The 23,051-nt window shown below is 46.4% G+C and overlaps 1 protein-coding gene and 1 long non-coding RNA gene across 2 annotated transcripts in view; one reads left to right on the top strand and one right to left on the bottom strand.

Moving 5' to 3' along the window:
- Nucleotides 1–23,051, top strand: part of LOC107374193 (CUGBP Elav-like family member 1) — a 126,310-nt gene that overhangs the window by 11,976 nt on the left and 91,283 nt on the right. Inside the window, exon 2 of the mRNA XM_054735788.2 lies at nt 10,265–10,452. Coding sequence (XP_054591763.2) covers nt 10,265–10,452 — 188 coding nt within the window. The remainder of the gene's footprint in view (nt 1–10,264; nt 10,453–23,051) is intronic.
- Nucleotides 1–23,051, bottom strand: part of LOC139071739 (uncharacterized) — a 111,717-nt gene that overhangs the window by 54,440 nt on the left and 34,226 nt on the right. The gene's annotated exons all lie outside the window — the stretch shown is intronic.

The raw sequence follows: 23,051 nt of genomic DNA, 5'->3' as shown, positions 1-23,051 counted from the left end.
TTAGAAATTTCTAAATTGCCAATAAAACTCTCAAAGTTTAAAGAAAAAGTTCTTTTAAACTGGCAGATGATGTTTAAATATAATTTCAGTCCACACATTGTCCCACTGTGGACCAACAGGGTGATAGTGAGCAGGGCTAAATCAATGTTTGTACAAGAGTGGATGACAAAATCAGTTGGTCTGTTGTACGTTTGATGGATATGGGCAATATACTTGATTCGGATGATTTTAATTCTAAATATAATTTGACCTGCTCTAGTGATGTTTACAAAAAATATCCCAACGGTTCTTATCCTATCAATAAAAAACAATTTAAACATACAAACTCCAAATTTACATAAAGCTAAATTAGATAATATGGACCTAGTAAATGAGAAATGTATTAACACATTTTAAGGAAGTATTTGGTCAGAACTCTATTTCCAAAGAGCTCACTAATCTTTAGAGATTATAATTAAGCTGAAATGTCCATTATTCGGATGAGTTACTTAAAATTTCCAAATCCCCCAACATGTAGAAGTTCATTTTAAAACTATACATAGTTCCAATTCTCGCGCTGCTCTGGATGGCTGCATGTTGGAGTAGCTCTGTGAACTACATGTAAGTTTTGCCTTTTTTGGACATTTTTTCTTCTAGCGACTTAAGAAAAACTGTATTTTTTTTACCTTTTACTTTTCTATTTCTAGTGCTTTGAAGCTTAGAGGGTTTTTACTGCACTTTTTTCACTATTTGAGCATTTGTTATGATGCATAACCATGGCAACAAGCTGGTTTACAATCGTGAGCAGCTGATTAACATTGGAAAGGCTGAAATAATACCTTAACTGAAGTCACAAATCTCAAATGAGCTACAACGCAAGAAGCGTGGGTGCAGAGCGGGAGCAAAAGGGAGACAGAGAAAGAGGAAATTCAAACCATCTCTCCCATCGATCATAATGGGCAATGTGAGATCACTGGCCAACAAGATGGATGAACTCCAAGCCCTTTCAAGGACTCAGCCAGAGTATTGATAGTGCAGTGGTCTGAATTTCACTGAGATGTGGCTGCTGAACCATATCCCCGATTCCAGCGTTTCTCTGCCAGGATTCCTGACTGTACGAGCAGACAGAGATCTGAAGAGGAGTGGGGGGAAAAAAAGGAGGCGGAGTGGCAGTGATTGTCAACAACAGATGGTGCCATCCATGTCATGTTTCAGTGAAATGTCGTCTCTGCAGCCCAGATGTTGAACTCTTGGCAGTAAGTTGTCGCCCATATTGTTTGCCAAGAGAGTTCACCAGTGTTGTCTTGGCAACCGTTTATATTCCACCTTCAGCCATTGCTGAAAATGCATGTGATGCCATCAGTTCCGTTTTCACTAAGCTACACACCCAGCACCCCAATGTATTTGTGGCTATATCTGGTGATTTTAATCATGCCTCGCTCTCTGCTACACTTCCAACATTTCAACATTTTGTCAGCTGCTCCACCAAAGAAAACAAGACATTGGATTTGTGTTATGCAAATGTAAAGAATGCATACATGTCCAAAACAAGACCTCCTCTGGGACAATCAGATCACAATCTTGTTTTTCTCTGCTCAGAATACAAACCATGTGTTCAGAGGCAACCTGTGATAAGAAGAACTGTGAGAAAATGATCACAGGATGCTGAAGACACCCTGCAGGGTTGTTTTGAGACCACAGATTGAATGACTCTCTGCCAAGGATATGAAGAGGACATCAATGCCATGACTGGATGTGTCACTGACTATATAAACTTCTGTGTGGACAATATCATACCCACCAGAACAGTGAGATGCTTCGCTAATAACAAACCCTGGATCACCAGTGAACTGAAGAATCTGCTAAATGAGACAAAAGAGCCTTCAAGGAGGGAGACAGGGAATTACTGAGGAGTATACAGAAGCAACTGAAGATCAAGATCAGAGACAGCAAGGAGGCATACAGGAAGAAGCTGGAGAACAAACTACAGAAGAACAATATCAGAGATGTCTGGTCAGGGATGAAGAAGATCACAGGCTTCAAGCAGAGGGATTGCACAGATCGCAGCCTGGACACAGCCAATGAACTGAGCAAGTTCTTCAGTAGGTTTAGTTCAGGAAAAAACCAAACATCCTCCTTGCCTGTCCCCAGCCAATCAGACACCCCATTCTCCTCTGATCCAACATTTTCCTGCTACACGCCAGCTCTTTTGTCCTATAACGCAGTCATGGACTCTTCTGGTTCTACAAATCTGTCTTCAACCAAGTCAGGAGATACTGCTGCCCCATTTACCTCCCCCTCCCACCTATCTGTCTCTAGAAGTCAGGTGAAGAGACAGCTGGAGAGACTGAACAGGAACAAGGCTGCAGGTCCAGATGGTGTCTGCCCCAGGGTACTGAAGGCCTGTGCAGAGCAGCTCTGTGGGATTCTGCAGCACCTCTTCAACCTCAGCCTGGCCCAGGAGAAGGTTGCAGTCCTGTGGAAGACATCCTGCCTTGTTCCAGTTCCAAAGAAAACTCGCTCATCAATCAATGACGACTACAGACCGGTTGCCCTGACATCCCATATCATGAAGGTCCTGGAGAGACTCCTGTTGGTCCACCTGATTAAGCAAACTAGAACATATCAGGACCCACTGCAGTTTGCTTATTGCCACGGAGTTGGAGTTGAAGATGCCATCATCCAGCTGCCTCAACCAACCCACTGACCTCTGGACAAAGCAGGCCGCACTGTCAGGGTCATGTTCTTTGATTTCTCCATTGCATTTAACACAATCCAGCCTGATGTACTTTGCCAGAAACTCCAGAAGACACAGGTGGGGACCTCAACTATCGCCTGGATTAAAGACTACCTGACAAGCAGACCACAGTTTGTGAGGCCGAAGAACTGCACATCAAACCAGGCGATCAGTAACATTGGAGCGCCACAGGGGACTGTACTCTCACCATTCTTTTTCACCCTGTACACCTCGGACTTCCAGTACAAATCAGAGACCTGTCATCTACAGAAATACTCAGATGACTCCTCAGTCATTGGGTGTATCAGAGATGGACAGGAAGCTGAGGACAGAGAGCTGGTGGAGCACTTTGTGGCATGGTGTGGAAACAATCATCTAACCTTGAACGTGAAAACAAAGGAGATGATTTTAGACTTCAGAAGAAACAGGGTGGAGTCAAACACTGTTTCCCTCATGGGAGAAGAAGTGGAGGTGGTTGAGGAATACAAGTACCTTGGAGTTCACCTGGACAACAGGCTGGACTGGAGAAAGAACAGCCAAGCTGTTTACAAGAAGGGACACAGCAGACTGCACTTCTTGAGGACGCTTAGGTCCTTCAATGTCTGTAGCAAGATGCTGCAGATCTTCTACAAGTTTGTTGTTGAGAGTTTAATCTCTTTGCCATCGTCTGTTGGAGTAGCAGCGTCAGAAGCAGGGACCTGAAAAGGCTCAACAGCCTAATAAAAAAGGCTGGTTCTGTTCTGGGGACGACTGTGGAACCACTGGAGGAGATAATGCAAAGAAGGATTCTCCAGAGAATCAAGAAAATTATGGACAACCCTGAGCATTCTCTTCACAAGACTGTCCAACAACGGAAGAGTGTCTTCAGTCAGAGGCTTCTTCAGTTTCGCTGCAACACTGACCGCTACTGGAGATCCTTCCTGCCAACAGCCATTGTATTATACAATAATTCTTTCATGACTTGATTATTATTATTATTCTGAGCTACAACAGCAATCAATTTCCCTCTGGGATTAAATAAGTATTTTTGAATTGAATTGAATTGAATTGAATATTTATCCTTCCAACAAATTTATTAAGAGTAGATTTAAAATGATGGTTGAAAATTGTTACATATGTAAAACAAATCTGGAGACTAGACCACGCCGGCCACAACAGGGAAGTGAAGTCACCGGAGGATGAAAGAGGTGATGCGCTCCGCTCCGCTCCGCAAAAGGATATGAGCTGACATTAACAATCCCGTGTTAAGTTTGTTTTTGAGGTGGTGACACTTTGATAATGTTACTGTGGCCGTGCTCAGGATGCATCTGTGTGGAGTGTGTCAACGATCAGAGGTCTGCGCCTCTCAGCTCAAAGTAATCCCCGGAGAGTCCACATAGATAATGTAATATAAGTAGAACCAGGAACTTTTTCAGGCTCCCCTGGGTGTGTTGAGGGCGTCCAGGGGAGCCTGCCACCCTTTGGGGTGAGCCTGGCTTCCCTTAGCCCACCTGTAATTTGGACCCTGCGTATAACACAAGGTGCTCGTGTGAGTTACCGGAACCTAGCAAACAGTTGCCGGAATGAACAAGACAGTTCCCGGATCTTGTTCCAGCAAGATTCGCCTCAAATTAAGCACTGCATGTGTCTTAACAGACTAGAGAGATGAAAATGAACTAAGACAAACACACTCTTGCGGATGTCACGCTGTGAGTGGGAGGGAGGTTAGGACCCAATATGCAGAACCAGAGACACGAGGCAGGAGTTGGAATAAACGTAAAATCCTTTATTATAGGAGCGATTGTCCAAAAGTAAATCCATAAGGCAGGAAGCCAAAACCGAAAATCCAAAAATCCTAGAATGTAAAAACCAAGAGTGTCATGACTGAGGGAAGTTTCCTGACCCAAGACATGCAGAATTTACACTAGAAGACATAGGTAGGAAAAAATAAATGTTTTATTTTCAAGGAGAACTAAAGGTGCACCGCCAGACGTGGCGGTGATGTTGAGCACAGCTTCGGGGCTAGTTCTGTTGAGACAAACACTGTCAGGGTTTGGCAGCGGGGAATAGAATTTGCAGGACTCAGTTTGTAGTGGATCTTACTGTGGGGACTGAAATTCAGAGCTTGGGAGGGTAGCCAGGACTGGGGTGAGCAACGTCAGCGAGAATCCAAAATCCAAAGGAGGTGAGCGGTGGGAGAGCGGGTCGGTTCGGGTGAGGAGGGAGATCAGGCTTGGAGATGAAAACCAGGTTATTGTAGAGTAGGTTCGTGGTGAGAATTCCTGGTGAAGGGAAGGCAGAGGTCATCAAAAACAACAACGACGGATAAATATAAGGCACGACTAAAGCTGTAGTTTTACTATAGTGGCAAGAGCTACCCAAAGTGAGTAATCTTCCGGTGAGGTGAAGTGATCTCCAGCTCCTTATAAACCCAGGTAGTAGATGAGGGAAATCACCACAGCTGGCTGCTCTCCGGAGCCGCCCACCTGCAACGACTTAAGGTGATTAGATGAATGTGCAGACTCACCCCAGATCCTGACAGTACCCCCCACCCCCACCCCTCAACGGACGCCCCTTGGCGTCCTAGCAGAGGAGGAGGAGGCAGAGGAGGAGGAAGAAGACGAGGCCCTGGAGGCCTCAAAATCTGCGATGAGAGAAGGGTCCGTAATGAAAGACCCAGGGACCCATGACCTGTCCTCGGGACCAAAACCCTCCCAGTCAACGAGGTATTGCCGTCCCCATCCCCGGGGACGAACGTCGAGGAGCCGCCGGACCGGATAAACCATGCCACCTTCAAAGGAACGAGGAGGAGGAGGAGGAACAGCAGAGGGACACAGGGGACTAGACAAAACAGGCTTGACGAGGGACACATGAAACACAGGGTGGACCCTAAGGGAGGAAGGAAGGGTTAAACGGACAGTGGAGGGGCTAGGGACTGCAGCAATGGTGTAGGGACCAATGAAACGAGGAGAGAGCTTCCGATTGGAGGCTCTCAGGCGTATGTCACTGGTGGACAGCCACACCCGTTGTCCAGGAACGTACTGAGGAGCAGGACGTCAGTGCCGGTCAGCAACTCTCTTGTTGCGCTCGGCCGTACGTCCCGCGACGGTCTGTGTCCACATACGCCGGGCCCCACGGAGAAAATGTGGAACCGAAGAGGTGGCACTTACTTGGTCCGAGGGAAACAGGGGAGGTTGGAAACCCAGTGACGTCTCAAAGGGGGATCTGCCGGAGGATGAGGAGACTTGACTGTTGTGCGCGTATTCCACCCAGGGAAGCTGAGCGCTCCAGCTAGAAGGGTTAGTGGCACAAACACAACGCAGGGTGGCTTCCAGCTCCTGGTTTAGCCACTCACATTGCCCATTAGACTGGGGGTGGAAACCCGACGTGAGCGAGACCTTGGCCCCCAGGTCGGCGGCAAACTCCTTCCACAACTGTGAGATGAACTGGGGACCCCGGTCCGATAGGATGTCCTGAGGGATGCCGTGAAGGCAGAACACATGTTTAATCAACAGTTGGGCAGTAACCGAGGAGGAAGGGAGTGACTTCAGGGGAACAAGGTGGCAGGCTTTGGAAAAACCATCTACAATAGACAGAATTACAGAAAAACCATGAGAAGGGGGAAGACCAGTAACAAAATCCAGGGCAATATGGGACCAAGGTCGTGAGGGGATGGGAAGAGGTTGGAGAAGACCGGCAGGTGGCTGGTTGGTGCCCTTACCTCTGGCACAGTCATGGCAGGCAGCTATATAGTCCTTGACGTCCCTGTAAAGGGATGGCCACCAGAACGTGCGCCGAATGAGGGCCACAGTACGTCCCACCCCGGGGTGCATAGAAAAACGCCCAGTGTGAGCCCAGTGGATGACGGGACCTCTGACTTGGCTGGGAACAAAAAGTAGGTCACGAGGTGTGATACCTGGGCCTGGGTTGGTCTTAAGGGCTTGGAGAACCTTGGTTCGGATGTCCCAGGTTAGGGGTCCCACGACGCAGGAGGGAGGGATGATGGTGGCTGGCTCCAGATCATTGTCAGGGGAAAACTGCCGGGAGAGGGCGTCGGGTTTGACGTTTTTAGAACCTGGTCTGTAGGAAATAATAAAGTTAAAATGAGAAAAGAATAGGGACCAACAATTCTGTCGGGGGTTGAGTCTCTTGCCATCCTTGATAAAGCCAAATTCTTGTGGTCCGTCCAGATAACCACCGGCCAATGCCTCCACTCCTCCAAAGCGAGCTTAACAGCGAGGAGTTCCCGGTCTCCGACATCGTAGTTCCTTTCTGCAGGGGACAAACGTTGGGAAAAGAAAGCACAGGGGTGGAGAGCATTATCGTTGGGATTTACCTGGGACAGCACAGCTCCAACTCCGGCGTCTGAGGCGTCGACCTCCAAGGTGAACTGCCGGGTGTCGTCCGGTCGGGTCAGGACAGGGGCCTGGGTGAACCGGTGTTTGAGCTGGTCAAAGGCAGCCTGGGCCTGGTGAGTCCAAACAAAGGGTCTGGAAATGGAAGTTAAGCTGGTGAGAGGGGCCGCTACCTGACTGTAGCCTCGGATAAAACGTCGATAAAAGTTCGCGAAGCCCAGAAAACATTGCAACTGTTTTCTGGAGGTGGGAGTGGCCCAGTCCAGAATGGCCTGGGTCTTCTCAGGATCCGCTTTTAACCGCCCGCTCTCCAGGATGAAACCCAAAAACTTGACTGGTGGCACATGAAACTCGCACTTCTCTGCTTTGACAAATAACCTGTTCTGGAGAAGGCGCTGAAGTACTGCCCTCACATGCTCCTCGTGTTCCACAGAGTCCTTAGAAAAAATCAGGAGGTCATCTAAGTAGACAGAAACAAAGCGGTTAATGAAATCCCCCAGCACTGAATTGATTAGAGTCTGGAACACAGCACGAGCGTTAGTTAGACCAAACTGCATTACTAAATACTCGTAATGGCCAAGGGGGTCTTAAAGGCGGTCTTCCACTCGTCACCCTCTTTTATCCTGACCAGGTGGTAAGCGTTTCTTAGATCCAGCTTAGTGAAGATTGTAGCTCCCTGTACGGGTTCAAAAGTGGATGAGAGGAGAGGCAGAGCATACTTATTTTTGACAGAGATGTTATTGAGACCGCGGTAGTCAATACAGGGTCGCAAGGTACCATCCTTCTTGGGGACAAAGAAGAACCCCGCACCCAAAGGAGAGGTCGAGGGTCGAATCAATCCAGCAGCCAAGCTCTCAGTAATATATTTCTGCATGCTCTCCCTCTCAGGTTTGGAGAGGCTGTAAAGGTGACTAGTAGGGAGAGGTGCTCCAGGGAGTAAATCTATGCTGCAGTCAAACGGTCGGTGAGGCGGAAGGGAGGCTGCATGATCCTTACTGAAAACATTCTTAAGGTCATGATAACACTCAGGGACTCCAGAGAGGTCTGGGGGCTCAGAAAGAGGGGAGCGGTCACCACTGGGGAAAGGAAGTGCGGAACTGAGGCACGATGCGGAACAATGGGGGCTCCAGGTCTCTATGCGGTTAGACTACCAGTTGATGTGGGGGTTGTGAACAGAGAGCCAGGAATGCCCAAGGTCTATAGGGGCATTTCGGGATGGAAAAACAACAAACGAGAGTTCCCCAGAGTGATTACCGGATATTCTGAGAGTGAGGGGGGTGGTGCGATGTGTTATGGTAGTGAGTGAATTTCCATCTAGCGAAGAGACAGCTAGAGGAGAAGACAAGGGAACGGTGGAAAGCCCCGGCTGTTTAACCAGCTCTGTATCCATAAGGGACTGCTCACAGCCAGAATCTAACAAAGCATGGCAGTCGAGTGCGTGAAACCTGGAAACTAAGGTACAGGGAATGATGCTACGAGAGGTTTCACTGGTTACACTGCCCATCATTACTCTCGTTTCTAATGACGGGCCTTGTCTTTTTAACGAAGGGCACTTGGAGACATAATGACCTGCGAGGCCACAATATAAACAAAGACCTGACCTGCGGCGTAGCTGCTTCTCCTCTGGGTCCAGATGTGTCCGACCTAGTTCCATGAGTTCCACCATTGGGCCTTGGCTCTTAGGTAGCGACGGGTGCTGAGGGGACAGGTTAGAGTGTGAGGAATGTGTACCTGTATGTCTCTCCCGGTGCCTTTTGTCGATGCAGATCGCCAATTTGATCAACTCATTAAGTGTGGCGGGCTTGGCACAAAACGCTAGTTGGTCCTTAATCCTCTCAGATAAGGCTTTGGTGAAGACCCCCTTTTGCGCCTCTTCATTCCAGTTCGTGGAAGTAGCGATGGTCCGAAAGTCAATGGCGAAATCCGCTACCGATCTCCGTCCTTGAACCAAGTGCAGCAATTTGCGTGCCACGTCACCCGGTGATTCCTCACATCTGAACGTCAATTTAAATTCCTTCACAAACTCAGAAAAAGGGCCGGTTAAAAAAGCTTCCTCATTGCTCCTAGCCTCAGCCCACCTGAGAGCTCGTCCGCGGAGCAACCCAATAACATACGAAATCCGAGCAGTGTCTGAACTAAAAGAGTCCGGTGGAGCATCCAACGCTAAATTACACTGAAGCAAAAAACTCTGGCATTCAGAGGACTCACCCTCAAAAGTGACAACAGGCGGTGAGGAGGCAAGCCGGAATTTCTGGAGAGCCGGGAGTTCCTGAGAAACGGCTCCGGGTGGAACTACAGGATCCGTGCATTTTTAGTCCTGGACTTATTTTCACACAAAACTTAAAATAATGTTTCCCTCTGTTTGAAAAAAAAAAGTGCTTTCTTGGTATCACAATGTGTCTTTAAATTCACGGATATCATATGTGAAACCCATGGCACATAACAAGTGGAATTAGAAAATAGCGTTTTTAGCCCCATTAACTTACATTCCCTTTTTCGTTCTTCCGGGGACCCATGGCCCAGAAGTAGATGGGTGTGACTTAGGCTCCCAATGGGTCTTGTCTGGTGTGGTAGATCTTGGCCTCTGTTGCTCTGGTGTTCAGGGCCTGTTCCTGTGCAGCCATTGGTAGGATTTCTTGATATGAGCCACTTCAGTTATCTGTTGGTGGTACATCCCATGTAGGGATTTGTCTTCCTACAATGCTATTTTCAGCACCTCCTCCTCTGTGTACTATTGTCTGAGACATTCAGGTTGCTATTTGCTTGTGGGATACCAAGCTAGTTGAAGCTGTCTTCATTATATGTTATTGTTTTTTCTGGGAATGAGACCCCTCCTGTGTGGACTACCTTCCCTTTCTTTGTCACCATTCGACCATACTTCTCAAGTCTGAATGACATTACGATACCAGTGCTGTAGATCCTGGTGGTGTGGATCAATGAGTCAATGTCAATCAATCAATCAATCAATCAATCAATCAATCAATCAATCAATTAATCAATCAATCATCAATCAATCCTTTTTAGAAAACTGAATTTTTAAATTCCTCCGGAGATAGAGACTTTCAAATTGAATAAAAATGGCTTAGTTACAACTGTAACAACTGTTGTAAAAAAATGGAAATGTTTTAGAATATAACATTTAAAATACTTGGAGAATCTAACTGTCCTTGGTCTTGTTTTATTTTCTGTAGTAACAGTGTGTTTATCTTTATAGTGGAAAGAAGATTCATGGATCTCTGGACCATCCTGACCAGCCGGACATTGATGCCATCAAGATGTTTGTGGGACAGATTCCACGGTCTTGGGCTGAGGATCAACTTCAAGAGCTCTTTAACCCTTACGGAGCAATCTATGAGATTAATATCCTACGAGACCGGAGTCAAAATCCACCACAGAGCAAAGGTCAGTGTGTACTAACAACACATACACACACAGGTGGAGGGCATCCTGAGGGATCCTGTGTGGGTGCCAAAAGTTCTTTTCTGTGGGCCTGTTGGCTCTGTAGGTGAATTGTTGAGCAGCAAATATGAGTGGAAGGGTAAAGGTGATGTGATTACAAACTTCTAAAAGCACTTTTTAGTGGGAATGAGACTGGTCAGTATTTAGTTAGGCCCTTAGTACTGGTACCGAGGAACATGGATAATTGTGAAGTGTTTAGGGGAGATGGGATCTTGCACTGAGTAACATGTTAAAGAAGTTGGTAAAGACCCCTGCTAGCTGATCTGCATAGGCTCTCTGCACTTATATAAACTTAGCACACTTAAATGACTGTGCGATTTTTGGCCATCACACAGGATTGTTCATGTCACACTGTGAGAACTCCAGAAAGGTGTCACACTGTACAGCGCAAGATTTCTGTGAGTCAGACTGTACGACGTCTCGCTACAGCAGGACACGCTACGTCATGAGTGCACCTCCCAAAAAGCAGACCGCTAATCAAAAGAAAGCTTAAGATAAAATAAAGCACTGCTGGTAACACTTCTTTTTAGTGTCAGCTCATGACCCAGCTCAGGGCCGGATTATCATTGCAAGGACCCCTGGGTGCAATGTGCTTAACCCCCCCAATCAATATGAAATGAATTGCATAAAATAGCTATCAATACTGGAGAACCCAAGAACCATAGTCTTCTTTTGACAATTATGATCCATGCATTAACTGACTCTTATAACTTCATCCATCCATCCATCAATTCATCCATTTTCTGAACCCACCTTGTCCACGTAAGGTCACGGGTGGGGGGTGGGGGCTGGTGCCTATCGCCAGCAGTCAACGGGCAAGTAGGCGGGGTACACCCTGGACAGAGAGCCAGTCCATCGCAGGGCAACAAAATAATTGTAATGAAATTGGAAGAGACCTCAGGAAGAATAGCTCCACACTATGGATGGAGCTAATGAGGTTCTCAATAAATAAATAAAAATAAATAAATAAATAAACACAGAGACACACACGACAAACACTCACGCACACACACACACACTCACACCTAAGGGCAATTTTAGATAGACCAATCAACCTAACAGTCATGTTTTTGGACTGTGGGAGGAAGCCGGAGAACCCGGAGAGAACCCACGCATGCACAGGGAGAACATGCAAACTCCATGCAGAAAGATCTCAGGCCGGGAAGCAAACCCAGGACCTTCTCGCTGCAAGGCAACGTCTCTAACCACTGCTCCACTGTGCAGCCCATTCTATAAATTCACTGATCATCAAATTATCCACTTTTTCAAATTTGACCCTTTATTACCTAATTTAGGATTAGAGTCAAATTTTACCCATCGGGCTTTATGCATATCATTTTAAAGAATTACAATAACACATACTGTCAGTGTAAACAATTTTAAATAGAGGAAAATAAATCAAACACATAACTACATTTCACTGTGGTATTTTTATTTTTGCTTAATCTTTTGCACATTTAGAACTGGATTTCAAATTTATCAACGCACGTTTGAACTAATCCCATCCTGAGATACATTCCAAGAACTTGTTCTTTCTCCTTTAGTGAAGGGTGCCATGTGTACGTTTTTGCAGCACGATTTGGCTCCATCTGGACTCTAGCAGCATCAGCAAATGGCACATCTTCATCACTGGATGAGTGACTAGACTTGGGCAGAAGATTCACCACCATCATTTCCATACGTTTGAAACAATTAATCAGAATCACTTTCGCTGTCCAATTCAGGGACAAAGTCACTATCATCAGCTTCAATTTGTTCCAAAACTTGTTTTACAGTGAATTGATTCAGATGCCTTCTGTCATGGTCTGCGTCTGCGTCTTTCCCCATGTGTCTCCTGATGTTCTCCGTACACTTGATAACGAGGACAAACAGCCATTTTTACCGCAGTTTTGCTCAAAAACATCAGTTCAGTCCCTGTGATCCACTGGCTGTTTACCTCCTCTCCCTCCTCTCATGGGTTGGAACCCGCACCTTCACACACCGGTGTTACATCATCAGAATTCTGCTCGGTTCGGTAGCCGGACTCCGTGTTTGAAATGTGTTTCCCTACAGCTCCGCACGGAAGCGGCAAAATAACGTTTAGTGCTCATAACAAGCAGATTATCAGCGCGTTGCTCATAAAACAGGATACCTGCAGGCCTCTGTGAGTTAAAACATCCTGATACAGTTCAGGTGTAAACATTGTGCTCCATCCCTGTGTTTGAACTCACAATGCTACTTGATGCCACAGATATGTGATGATTTAGCTTGTTTCTTTATTTTACTCCAGAATAAGAGATTAAATTATTACTAAAGCAGTTCAATGTAGTTAAATTAGTCATTCAAATGATTCTAACATGCTGCAGTGTGTGTGTGTGTGTGTGCGTGTGTGTGTGTTACACATATTGGACTGCATGAGACCGCGTGGTTTCATCAAATCCATCCATCTTATTTCTTGGTTGAAGTAATGGTGAACAAAAATAACTTGTATTTCATAAATAGTGACGTCTCAATCGTGTCTATGATAATATTTTACCTTATCTTTGGTCTGGGAGGTGTAACATATCATGATACAAGCATTTTAAAACATTTTAAAGTGTTACAAGAGGAGATAAATGCATGAATTTAAAGTTCATGTTTGGAGACCAACCTTCACAGTTTGGAGGCTCACACTGGTGAGGAGACACCATTAGTTCTAGTAACACCTGGGCTCCCAAGGTCTATTCTGACAGGATGGACGTTACGGGACCCTTAAGGATTCCAGTTGGATGATTGGAGGATTATTTAGGAGGATTGGAATGAACAAACTGATTTCAGTGGTGAAGGGTTAAATGACTGAGTGAACCCACTACCAAGGATGAACTCTGCTAATGTTAAAAATCAGAGAGGAGCTCTAGGATGGACATGGATAAAGGAACTGTAATGTAGAGGTAAAGTAGGGCAGGGCCATCGTTAGCAGCTGCCATTTGGTCCATTTGAATTGTTTGAATTTCATTTGGCTTGTTATGTGACAGGTTAGAGCACAGTTTCGAGTTTTGTCATGAAAACATTGGGATACCTCACATGCTGATGGCATCTAAAAATTACTTTTTTCTCAAAATAAAGAATAATTTTAATCACTATTGAAACCTACAATCCTAGAAAAACCTCGTCCAATCAATGTGCACGTCCTGTTCTCACTGACTTGATAGAAATCGCTCCATCAAATTGTGTGTGTGTGTGTGTGTGTGTGCACACGCGTGTGTGTGTGTATGTTTGTGCGTGTGCACATGCACACGAGCGAATTGTGACCTGGTGTTGTGATTTTGCACTACTTAGATGTAGCCATCATTACGCTGACAAAAATGTAACTAAGTAACTTTTACTTTGAGTACATTTTATTTATGATACTTTTTACTTTTACTTGAGTAAAAATTTAGGCAAGTACTTTTACTTGTACTTGAGTAAAAAATGATCAAAGTATTGGTACTCAAACTTAAGTAGGAAATTTTAGCACTCTTTCCACCTCTGCTAATTTCTCCAAAAACAATATAAAACATACTTCTAGGCATTCTGCAAGTTAATATAAAGTACAGTAGATTAACACAAATTTTTACCAACTGCTGGTTTGCTGAAAAAATTTTGTTTGTGGAGGTTTCCAGCTCAACAAAATAGCATGTGGTCAGCCTTCTTCTCACTGCCGCTGTGGCTCCTGTCAGTCCAATATGCATCCACTATAGGTGTCTCTATGCAAGGGTGACAAGTGGCACTCTGGGTTTTAGAAGATACATTTGATTAATTTTAAATCGTTGATTTTGAGTAGCAGCAATCAACAGTGGGCAAATTTGACCCTGTGGGTCCTCCAGTTAAACTTATATTGTGCGCATCACAAAAAAAAGAAGTTTCTACTATGAGGTGTTGAGTTGCTATGCCCCACCTGACTCATCCTGCCAGAGATATGACAATGTCAGTAAAGTCCAAATTCCTGACAAGCTGAGATCCAATGGCCACCAGTGACAAGTCTCTCTGAGAGACAGGGTTTGGAAAACACTCGCTTCAGTCGGAGGAATCTTCCCGCAAGCGCTCTGGTTCTGCGACGCGCTCCAAGCCCCTCTCCACATCTTCAGCTCGCTGTGCACCTTACGTACGCGCTGACAGTGAGCTGCGCTGAGCAGTGTCCAGCTCAGATGTTCAGAAGGAAATCTTTTCTTGAGTGATTTAGCTACATCTGCGATATGCGAAACGAATTAAGTGTCAGTTCATCTGCATGCGTCTGGGTAATTCTTTCTATTCTTTCTCCGTCAAAATAAACGGTCAAATACGGGAACTGTCCGGTCAACACAAGCCCTGCTTTTAACTGTTCAGTTTTCTTGTGAAAATTGTTGCAAAGAGATATAATTTAACTTGATTAACACCAGAGCCAGGTGCACTGCGACGTTATCTCCGTCACTGTAAATGAGGGAAAAACAAAATGATCGGATCCTTTTCTGACCTTCCCCACCTACAAAGTTTAATTACAACAATCAAACGTGACAGAGCCTGGATTTGTATTCTGAACAGTCTAAACATGTTTTAAAAACAAAAAAAAGTGGCACCTGCTCAGTAAAACCATCAACAGGGTGAAAACTATCAAAATACTGTAGGCAGAGACGGGCTACAACTTCTGGATCCATTTTATATAAATTGTTTTATTGATTATCGTCTTATGAAAGATAACTTTGACGTACATGAGCGACCGGTACTGGCTGCTGTCACCTGTTGTGATTGGTTAAAGCAGCTCTCTGCTGTCTGAGGGTAAGCCCTGTCCACAACGCCGCGGCTGCTGTGGCTCCCAGTGTTTTCTTTACTGTGGGAAACGGGTAATAATGGCTCTTTGATGGGAACAGGTTGCCGACCCCTGTCTTAATTAAACTAACTTAATTTACCATAAATGACTAATGACTGAAATAGAAATGACTAATGGCTGGTATATAATAAAATGTATGTCCAAATGATTTTATGAAACTGAATAATTGAAATAAATGGGCTCGTAACAGGAGGAACTACAATCAGGAACTGTGTGATATTTAACAAGACCCCAATCAGCTAAAATGTATAATTGCAAATAGAAACACCTGTAAAGGTTCCTGAGGCTTTAAATGGTCTCTCAGTCTAGTTAAATTACAGAAATAAATGTAATTTTTCCAGCTTCACATAATTGTGTGTTTTTAGCAGCATTTCTGTTGCTGCTAATCTAGTAATGGTCAAATAAATAAATACAAATCCTTTAAAATGACACTAGAAGAAGCACAAATCTGATGGAGGACTTACATTTACTAACTTGGGTCAGACCCGACCACAGAAGTGTCATAATCCTGCCATGTCCTGACCTCCATGCAACCATCATCCACCTCATCAGCCTTCATGCATCACACCTGGTCCCCTCATCAAGCTCATGCCACACACCTGCCTCACCAGCTATATATTCCACAGTCAACCACCAGGACTTTGCCCGATTATTGAAAGCTCCTGCCAGTAGATCTTCCAGCCTTTTCATCCTGCCTGATCATCGCCTACCGACCTCGCCTGACCCTCACCAGGAACTCTGCCTGCCTCCACGACCCACGCCTGTCCACGACCATGTCCCGAACCTACCTTGTTCTGATCCATGCCTGTCTTTGACCACGTCGCTCGCCTGCTCCTCGTATCTTCTTCGTCTCAGCCTGGTTCCGATCCACGTCTGTTCTCGACCACGTCTCTCGCCTGCTCCTCGAATCTGCTTCATTTCATCCTGGTTCTGACCCACGCCTGTCCTCGACTTTGCCTTTACCTGAACTCTGCTCCGTTAACATCTCCTCTTAGCTCCAGGCTAATAAAAACTGTTTACTACTGCCGACTGTGCTCTGGTGTCCTTACAGCCGACCACGTCTCTCGCCTGCTCCTCGAATCTGCTTCATTTCATCCTGGTTCTGACCCACGCCTGTCCTCGACTTTGCCTTTACCTGAACTCTGCTCCGTTAACATCTCCTCTTAGCTCCAGGCTAATAAAAACTGTTTACTACTGCCGACTGTGCTCTGGTGTCCTTACGGTCCTCTTCCAAGTTCATAACAGAATAATGTGGCCCACATGGACCTGACGCCGACTCAGAAATGGTGACGCGAAGTTGAGACATCCATCTCAGGCTTGGAATCCAAAGTCAACAAACTGCTGGAGCTACGTGACCCACACTCCAGCGGCTTCTGCCCAACCAGTTCAGTTCTGGGTTTCACCTGTCCACGAGCCACGGCTGGTTCCAATGGAAGCATTTCAGGGGGATCCCCAACAATGTCGTTCCTTCCTCACACAATGTGAAATGCACTTCCAACTCCAACCTTCCTCTTTTCCTACAGAAAGATCCAAAGTAGCTTATGTGATATGATAAATGACCCACACTTGTATAGCGCCTCTCAGAGTAAGGACTCCAACTCGCTTCACACTACAGTGTATCATTCATCCATTCACACACACATTCACACACTGATGGTGATGAGCTACGATGTAGCCACAGCTGCCCTGGGGCGCACTGACAGAGGCGGGACTGCCGAGCACAGGCACCACCGGTCTGTCTGACCACCACCAGCAGGCAAGGTGGGTTAATGTCTTGCCCAAGGACACAACAGCAGTTCGGCGCCAGGATCGAACCTGCAACCTTCCTATTACTGGACAGCCCGCTCAACCTGTTGAACTACTGCTGTCCATTATTATCATACCAAGCTATGGTGTGGGGAACAGCTACTTGGGCTAATGACTCCCACATCTGCTACCAGTACCAAACTTTTGCTGATAAACTCATAAGGGTTTTTAACCCAATTCTGCCTAGCCGTGAATCCTCCATGAAATTGTAATCTTTGGAGAAGGGAACCCGGAGAGTGACTGACTACATCAGGGATTTCCATGCCATTTCTGCTGACAGCCCCTGGCATAATGCAGCCCTTATGGACATCTTCTACGATGGTCTCTCAGACAAGATTTAGGAGGAACTGGCGACCCGAGACCTACCGTCAACCCGCTCTGCTCCAGCTACCACACCAGGCTCTGCTCCATCTACCACACCAGGCTCTGCTCCTGCTACCAGATCAGGCCATGCTCCAGCTACCACACCAGGCTCTGCTCCATCTACCACACCAGGCTATGCTCCTGCCACACCAGGCTCGGCTCCTGCTCCAACCACCAGGTCAGACCTGGGCTTCGGGCTGTGCACTGACCTCTGGGAGTCTACCGCTGGTACATCTTGGTAAAGCATCAGGATAACAACTAAAGGGTATGCTCCATAAAGAATTTAACAGATCTTAAGCCTATGACTTCATTTTCTATCTGTTTGTTCTGAAATTAGCCACTTTGGCCCTCATGCCTCCCAAAAAACATCAATCTGCTGGTGAGGAGCTGGGGACGATTAAGCTCTCACAGAACTTCCTAACTGAAGAGACATCCAAGATAGTTAAACAGCAAACGGTACTGATGGACTTAGTAAAAGAAGTGAAGGAACTGAAAGCAAAAATCATTGAGAAAGACAAAATAATTAATATCCTGCAAAGGTGGGTGGATGATTTATAACAATGTACAAGAATGGAGGATGTTACTGTGAGTGGGCTCATCACTAGGCACCAATCACATGCTCGAGTGACAGAAAATGCTGAGAACCAGACTGGTGAGACGCTTGAAGAATCAAATACTCTTATTAGCTCAAGCATAAGAAAACATGAAGGCTTCAAAAGTATTAGTATCAGCATCTCTCTGACAGCATGGTGGGAGTATCTTAAAATGACGGAGTCTTCACTAGTACCATGCAGACGCACACCTATCTGGAATAATCCTGATATTTTGCAAAATTATAAAATGATGAACCTTCCGGACTGGAAAAACAAAGGAATCCTATACCTGGAACACATATATGAAGGATTGGACTTCATCCCATTTAATAGAATAGTCTCCCAATTTGGAATAGATAAGAATAGTTTTTTAGAATACCACCAAATTAAATCTGTAGTCAAACAAAAATTTAAGCTCAATAAAATAGAATTACAAACACCACCAAGGGTATTAGACTTCTATAATCTCAAACCCCCCAAACTACTGTCTAAAGTATATAAGACACTGTCCAAAATAGACGATAGAATAGCAATCCCTATAATGGGAGGTGGATCTATCAGTCAGCTTTGACCAGAACTTCTGGTCCCAAACTTGTTTAAAAACTTTTAAAATGATCAAACACCCCAATTTACAATTAATTCAGTACAAAATTCTACACAGAGTACACTATACAGGTCATCGGATGTTCAAGATGGGGTTTGTGTTGTCTGACACCTGTACACACTGCACAAACAACGTTCATGACAATTACATTCATGCACTGTGGTCCTGTCCACCTGTCCAGGAATTTTGGGGTAGAGTATGTGAAGACCTGTCAAAGTCTCTGAAATGTCATATCCCAACCACCCCCTCTCTTTGTTTACTGGGAAACCTGGACGATGTCCAGATTGAAACATCTTTGGTTCACGTGGTTCTGATTGCCATATGCATCGCTAAGAAAACTATCCTCTTGAATTGGAAAAATAGAGAAACTCTCTGCATTAACCAGTATAGAAATCTTTTGTTAGATCATATTACACTTGATATAGCCTCTGCTTCCACTTCAGATCAATCTCTCTGGGCTCCTTTGATCGGTTCCATCACATAGCGATGATGGGGGGCCGTTGATGTTGTCCTGCGGGATGATGTGGGTGGGTGGGGGGGGGGGGGGGGGTGGAGGGTCTGAGTTTGGAGTATCCGGATGTTCCCTGGGGGTGGGTTCACTGGGGATGTCTGGGACTGGGGGGCCGTTGTCCCCCTCTGGAGGTACTTGGGTTACCTCGGGGGGTGGACTACTTGCGGTTGTGAGTGGGGCCCCTTGGAGGTCTTGGCAGCGGCCATGGGTCACTGCCTGGCAGCTGCATTAACCCTGGGCGGGTCTGGGTGGGGGCCTGGGGGCTAGGGGTGTTGGGGTGGCCGGCCCGGTGTGGGGATCTGGGCGGGGCCTTGGGGGTCGGGTCCTGACATATATGCTGCCGGGAAGAAGGCAGGAACATGCAGCAGTGCCTGGCCCGGGTTCAGGGGCCTCGGGTAGACCTTGGCTCCTCTGCTGTCCCATCACAGGGGAGGGGGAGGTCCAGGAGGGGGAGGACCCAACCTTACCTGGATGTCCTATGTCTTATATTCTGGAAGTTGTGCAAATGCAGGGATGGGCATAGATATTCTGCTGGGGTGGGGCTGGGTTGGTGCCCTTGGACTACGTGAGGCTCTGTAATGCTGCTGCTTTGGGCCCTGGCAGGATGGGCTGGGGTCTCCATGCCCTGGGCGGCAATTTGACAACAGAGGTGCCTATTGGGGCCAGTGGGGGAGCTGGCTCCTGGGAGGGCTACTCCCAACCAGCCATTTCTCCCCATCCCCGCATATTTCTCTCCTCCTGCTCCCTCACATTATCACACAAACATGCACATAGGACCTTGCGGGGTAGACAAGTAAGGGAGTGCGGGTATGGACCCCATTTCCGCATTCCTGTGGCAACCTGCCCCCCAATTTAATTTGCACCTTAGACACTTCCACCGATGACATTCCACGCAAACACACAGTTAGGGCCTTGGGAGTGAGCACATTCAACTGCACTAGGCAGGGGGATTTCTCAGCCTCCTCCTGAGTGCCGGTCCCCACTTCCAATTTTAAACTGCACTTAGACACCGAGGGCTGTGGGTAAAAGTGGGGTGGTGCGGTGGCATCAACTGGCATAGGCCAGACAATGCCCGCACTACCCGCTCACCACAGCCATGGAATACACCACATTAACACACAACACTATACTGGAGCAGGTGGAGGGAGACTAGGGGTCTTAGCACACCTCTGTTGTTGCTTGGCTTCCTGGGGCTGGAGGCTAGGAGCGAGATCTGGCCGTCTGTTTGGGGTCTGGGGTGGTGGGTTGCTGTGCTCAGCGTTGGGCGGGGGAGCCTGCTCATCAGCACCCCAGCAGAAAGGGTCAATCTCTGGTAACAGGTAATGGTTGTACCCAATGTGCAGCAGTACCGGGACCAGAGTTAATAGGGTGTGTATGAGGAGCATGAGTGAGTGTCTGGCGTGCATTTTTGTAAGTCTTGGGTTGTATGTGCATGTGTGAGCACGAGGGAGGGAGTGTGTGACTGTGTTTGTGTATGACTGTATATGTCAGGTGGGGCCTTTGACTCCTCCCCTCTCCTGGGACTTCTTTTGATGATATAGATCTTCGTCTCCCCTCCCCCTGCCACACCTGGTGTGGGGTGTGGTGCCTTGGTCTGCCTGAGTGTTCGTGGCTCCCGGGTCAGGGGGTTTAAGATTTTTGGTGTCTGCCTGATCAATCCCGTTGGCGGCGTTGTGGGGTCTGGGTCCCTGGGCTCTGCTGGGTCCCCGGCGGGGGTGGTCGCCCCTGGATCCCGGGTCGCTGGGTCCCGGGCTCGGCCGGCTAGGGGGTGGGAGGCTGCCGGCAGGCCTGAGGTCTTGCCGCTGATGTCTCCCGGGACTCTGCCGGCTGCTTGTTGTGGCCCCCCGGGGCAATCCTCTGTGCCTCTCGAGGGGGACAGGGGCCTTTCTGGTTGCAGTCTCCTTGGGGTTCCAGTGTTCTGGGGCAGCGTCGGGATCTCTTGGACTTGGAGCTCGCCCCATCTCCTACGCATCTTTGGGGGGCAGATCTGTGGTCCCTCACACTCTCTATTGGACACTCCTATAGATAAACCTTACATAAACAAGCGCGTGTACACACACACACACAGGTGCTCACATTGTGCTCTCAAAAGTATGGGCTTGGGTACGTTCAACACAGGTCTTAAAACTATGGTGGGCACTTAATGTACTGTGATTTATTATTGTGTGACTGTTCATTTAAACAATGTTGATTATATATTTCCTCATCAAGTTGACGCAGTGATAGCTTGATCTTGTTGTATTGTTGTTGTGTCCCTTTTTTTTTGTTTGTTTTTTTTTTACTCTTTTTCTTGTCTGTTTCTGCAGGTCTAGAAGCAGACTCTTGTTAATGAGGCCCGAGCAGCGAAAGCGCTGCGAAGGCCTCTTGTTTTTCCTCTGTTTATTTTTTGTTATTCTTAGCCCGCTTTGAACGGCTTTTTGGGGACCTTAACATACCCCAGAACTCACAATATTTTGCAAACTTGTCAGGCCTGGTGAAAAATTTGATATTTTAAAGGTCCCGAAAAAATCGCAAAGAAAATGGCTGAACAGCGCCCCCCTAGAAAGTGAAAAATACCCCTCTCCATAAAGCCAGAAAAGCCTCTTGCAACCATGGTCAATATCAAACAGGAAGTCGGCCATTTTGGGTTGAAATGGCGATTTTTAGCCATTTTGAAGGTCCGTTTCTGATTGGATTGCTCGATCATTTCTCGCATGATCGTCTCAAAAATTGTGGAAAAATGCTCAGAAGGGATGGGCGAACAAAATGAGAGGAGGATTCTGAGTTTTCGTATATGCTGAAGGGGCGGGGCCTGGCTTTGAAATTTTACTACTCGCCAAAAAAATATAAATTGCTATAACTTCATAACTGAATGGAACAGAGTTACAAATATTTCTGTGGTCATTCGGCATCCACCCAAAAATTAAATTGAATGGTCGGATGATGACATCACACGAGCCTCGTCCCCTCAGGTCCAAAAAGGTCACATTTTACTGTGAAAGGTCCTGTGGTTCTTTTTCCTTATCAAAAACAAGAGAGAGACAGTTTGTCCAAACTCAGCGTGGGGCTTTTATTTGTACAATTCAGCAATACATCACCAACACTTCATGGGGACAGCCTTCAGCCTCGATCTAAATGCCTCGGCTGGAAACCTTCTGCAAAGCCCTGTCTCCTACAACACGCAGCATCGGTTATACTCTTCTGGCCCCCACCCTCGTGATTTCGGGAAATGATGGGATGCTGTTTTATTACCCAATATGGTCAAAGTAAGCCAAGACTTACTGGAAGTTGCATAAACTGGACCGAAAAACAAGATGTTGAAACTGCACGTACGCAGCAGCTGGACAATCAAGATGTTGAAAGTGCACGTACACAGGATGCTGGGCTGATAAACATCTTGTCAAAATGCACGTACACAGAACACTGCTTTTTGGCTCCTACAGATCCCCCCCATGGGGGTGTCCACCCCCATAAACAAGCTGGCTACATAACAAATAACATAACACATAAATGAATGTTAACATAGACCAGTAAATGGGCGTTAAATGACAAAATGACTAATATACTGCAGACTTCAGCCAAACTATATAGATATAAATGTAACGACGAAGTAACTGCAAAGTAAGTATCAGCTGCAAGACACAACATGGAATGTGACGTCTTTAACCACCCCAGCAATACATTAAAATGCATGCGCACACTGTAAGAGGGCGAAAAACCTGTCCGCTGTTCTTAACAGGAAAATTCCCCCTTGACCTCCTGCCCCAAACAGGACGATCACATAATGCACAGAGTGAGCATACAAGTCTAGCCTAAGTATATGGCAGACATTAGGTAACATTGAATTAACAAAAGAACACACATAAGGGAAAATGAAGTGAT

This window comes from Nothobranchius furzeri, chromosome 9, assembly GCF_043380555.1.
Source record: "Nothobranchius furzeri strain GRZ-AD chromosome 9, NfurGRZ-RIMD1, whole genome shotgun sequence".
NCBI lineage: Eukaryota > Metazoa > Chordata > Actinopteri > Cyprinodontiformes > Nothobranchiidae > Nothobranchius > Nothobranchius furzeri.
This window is presented reverse-complemented; position numbering and strand designations above follow the sequence as displayed.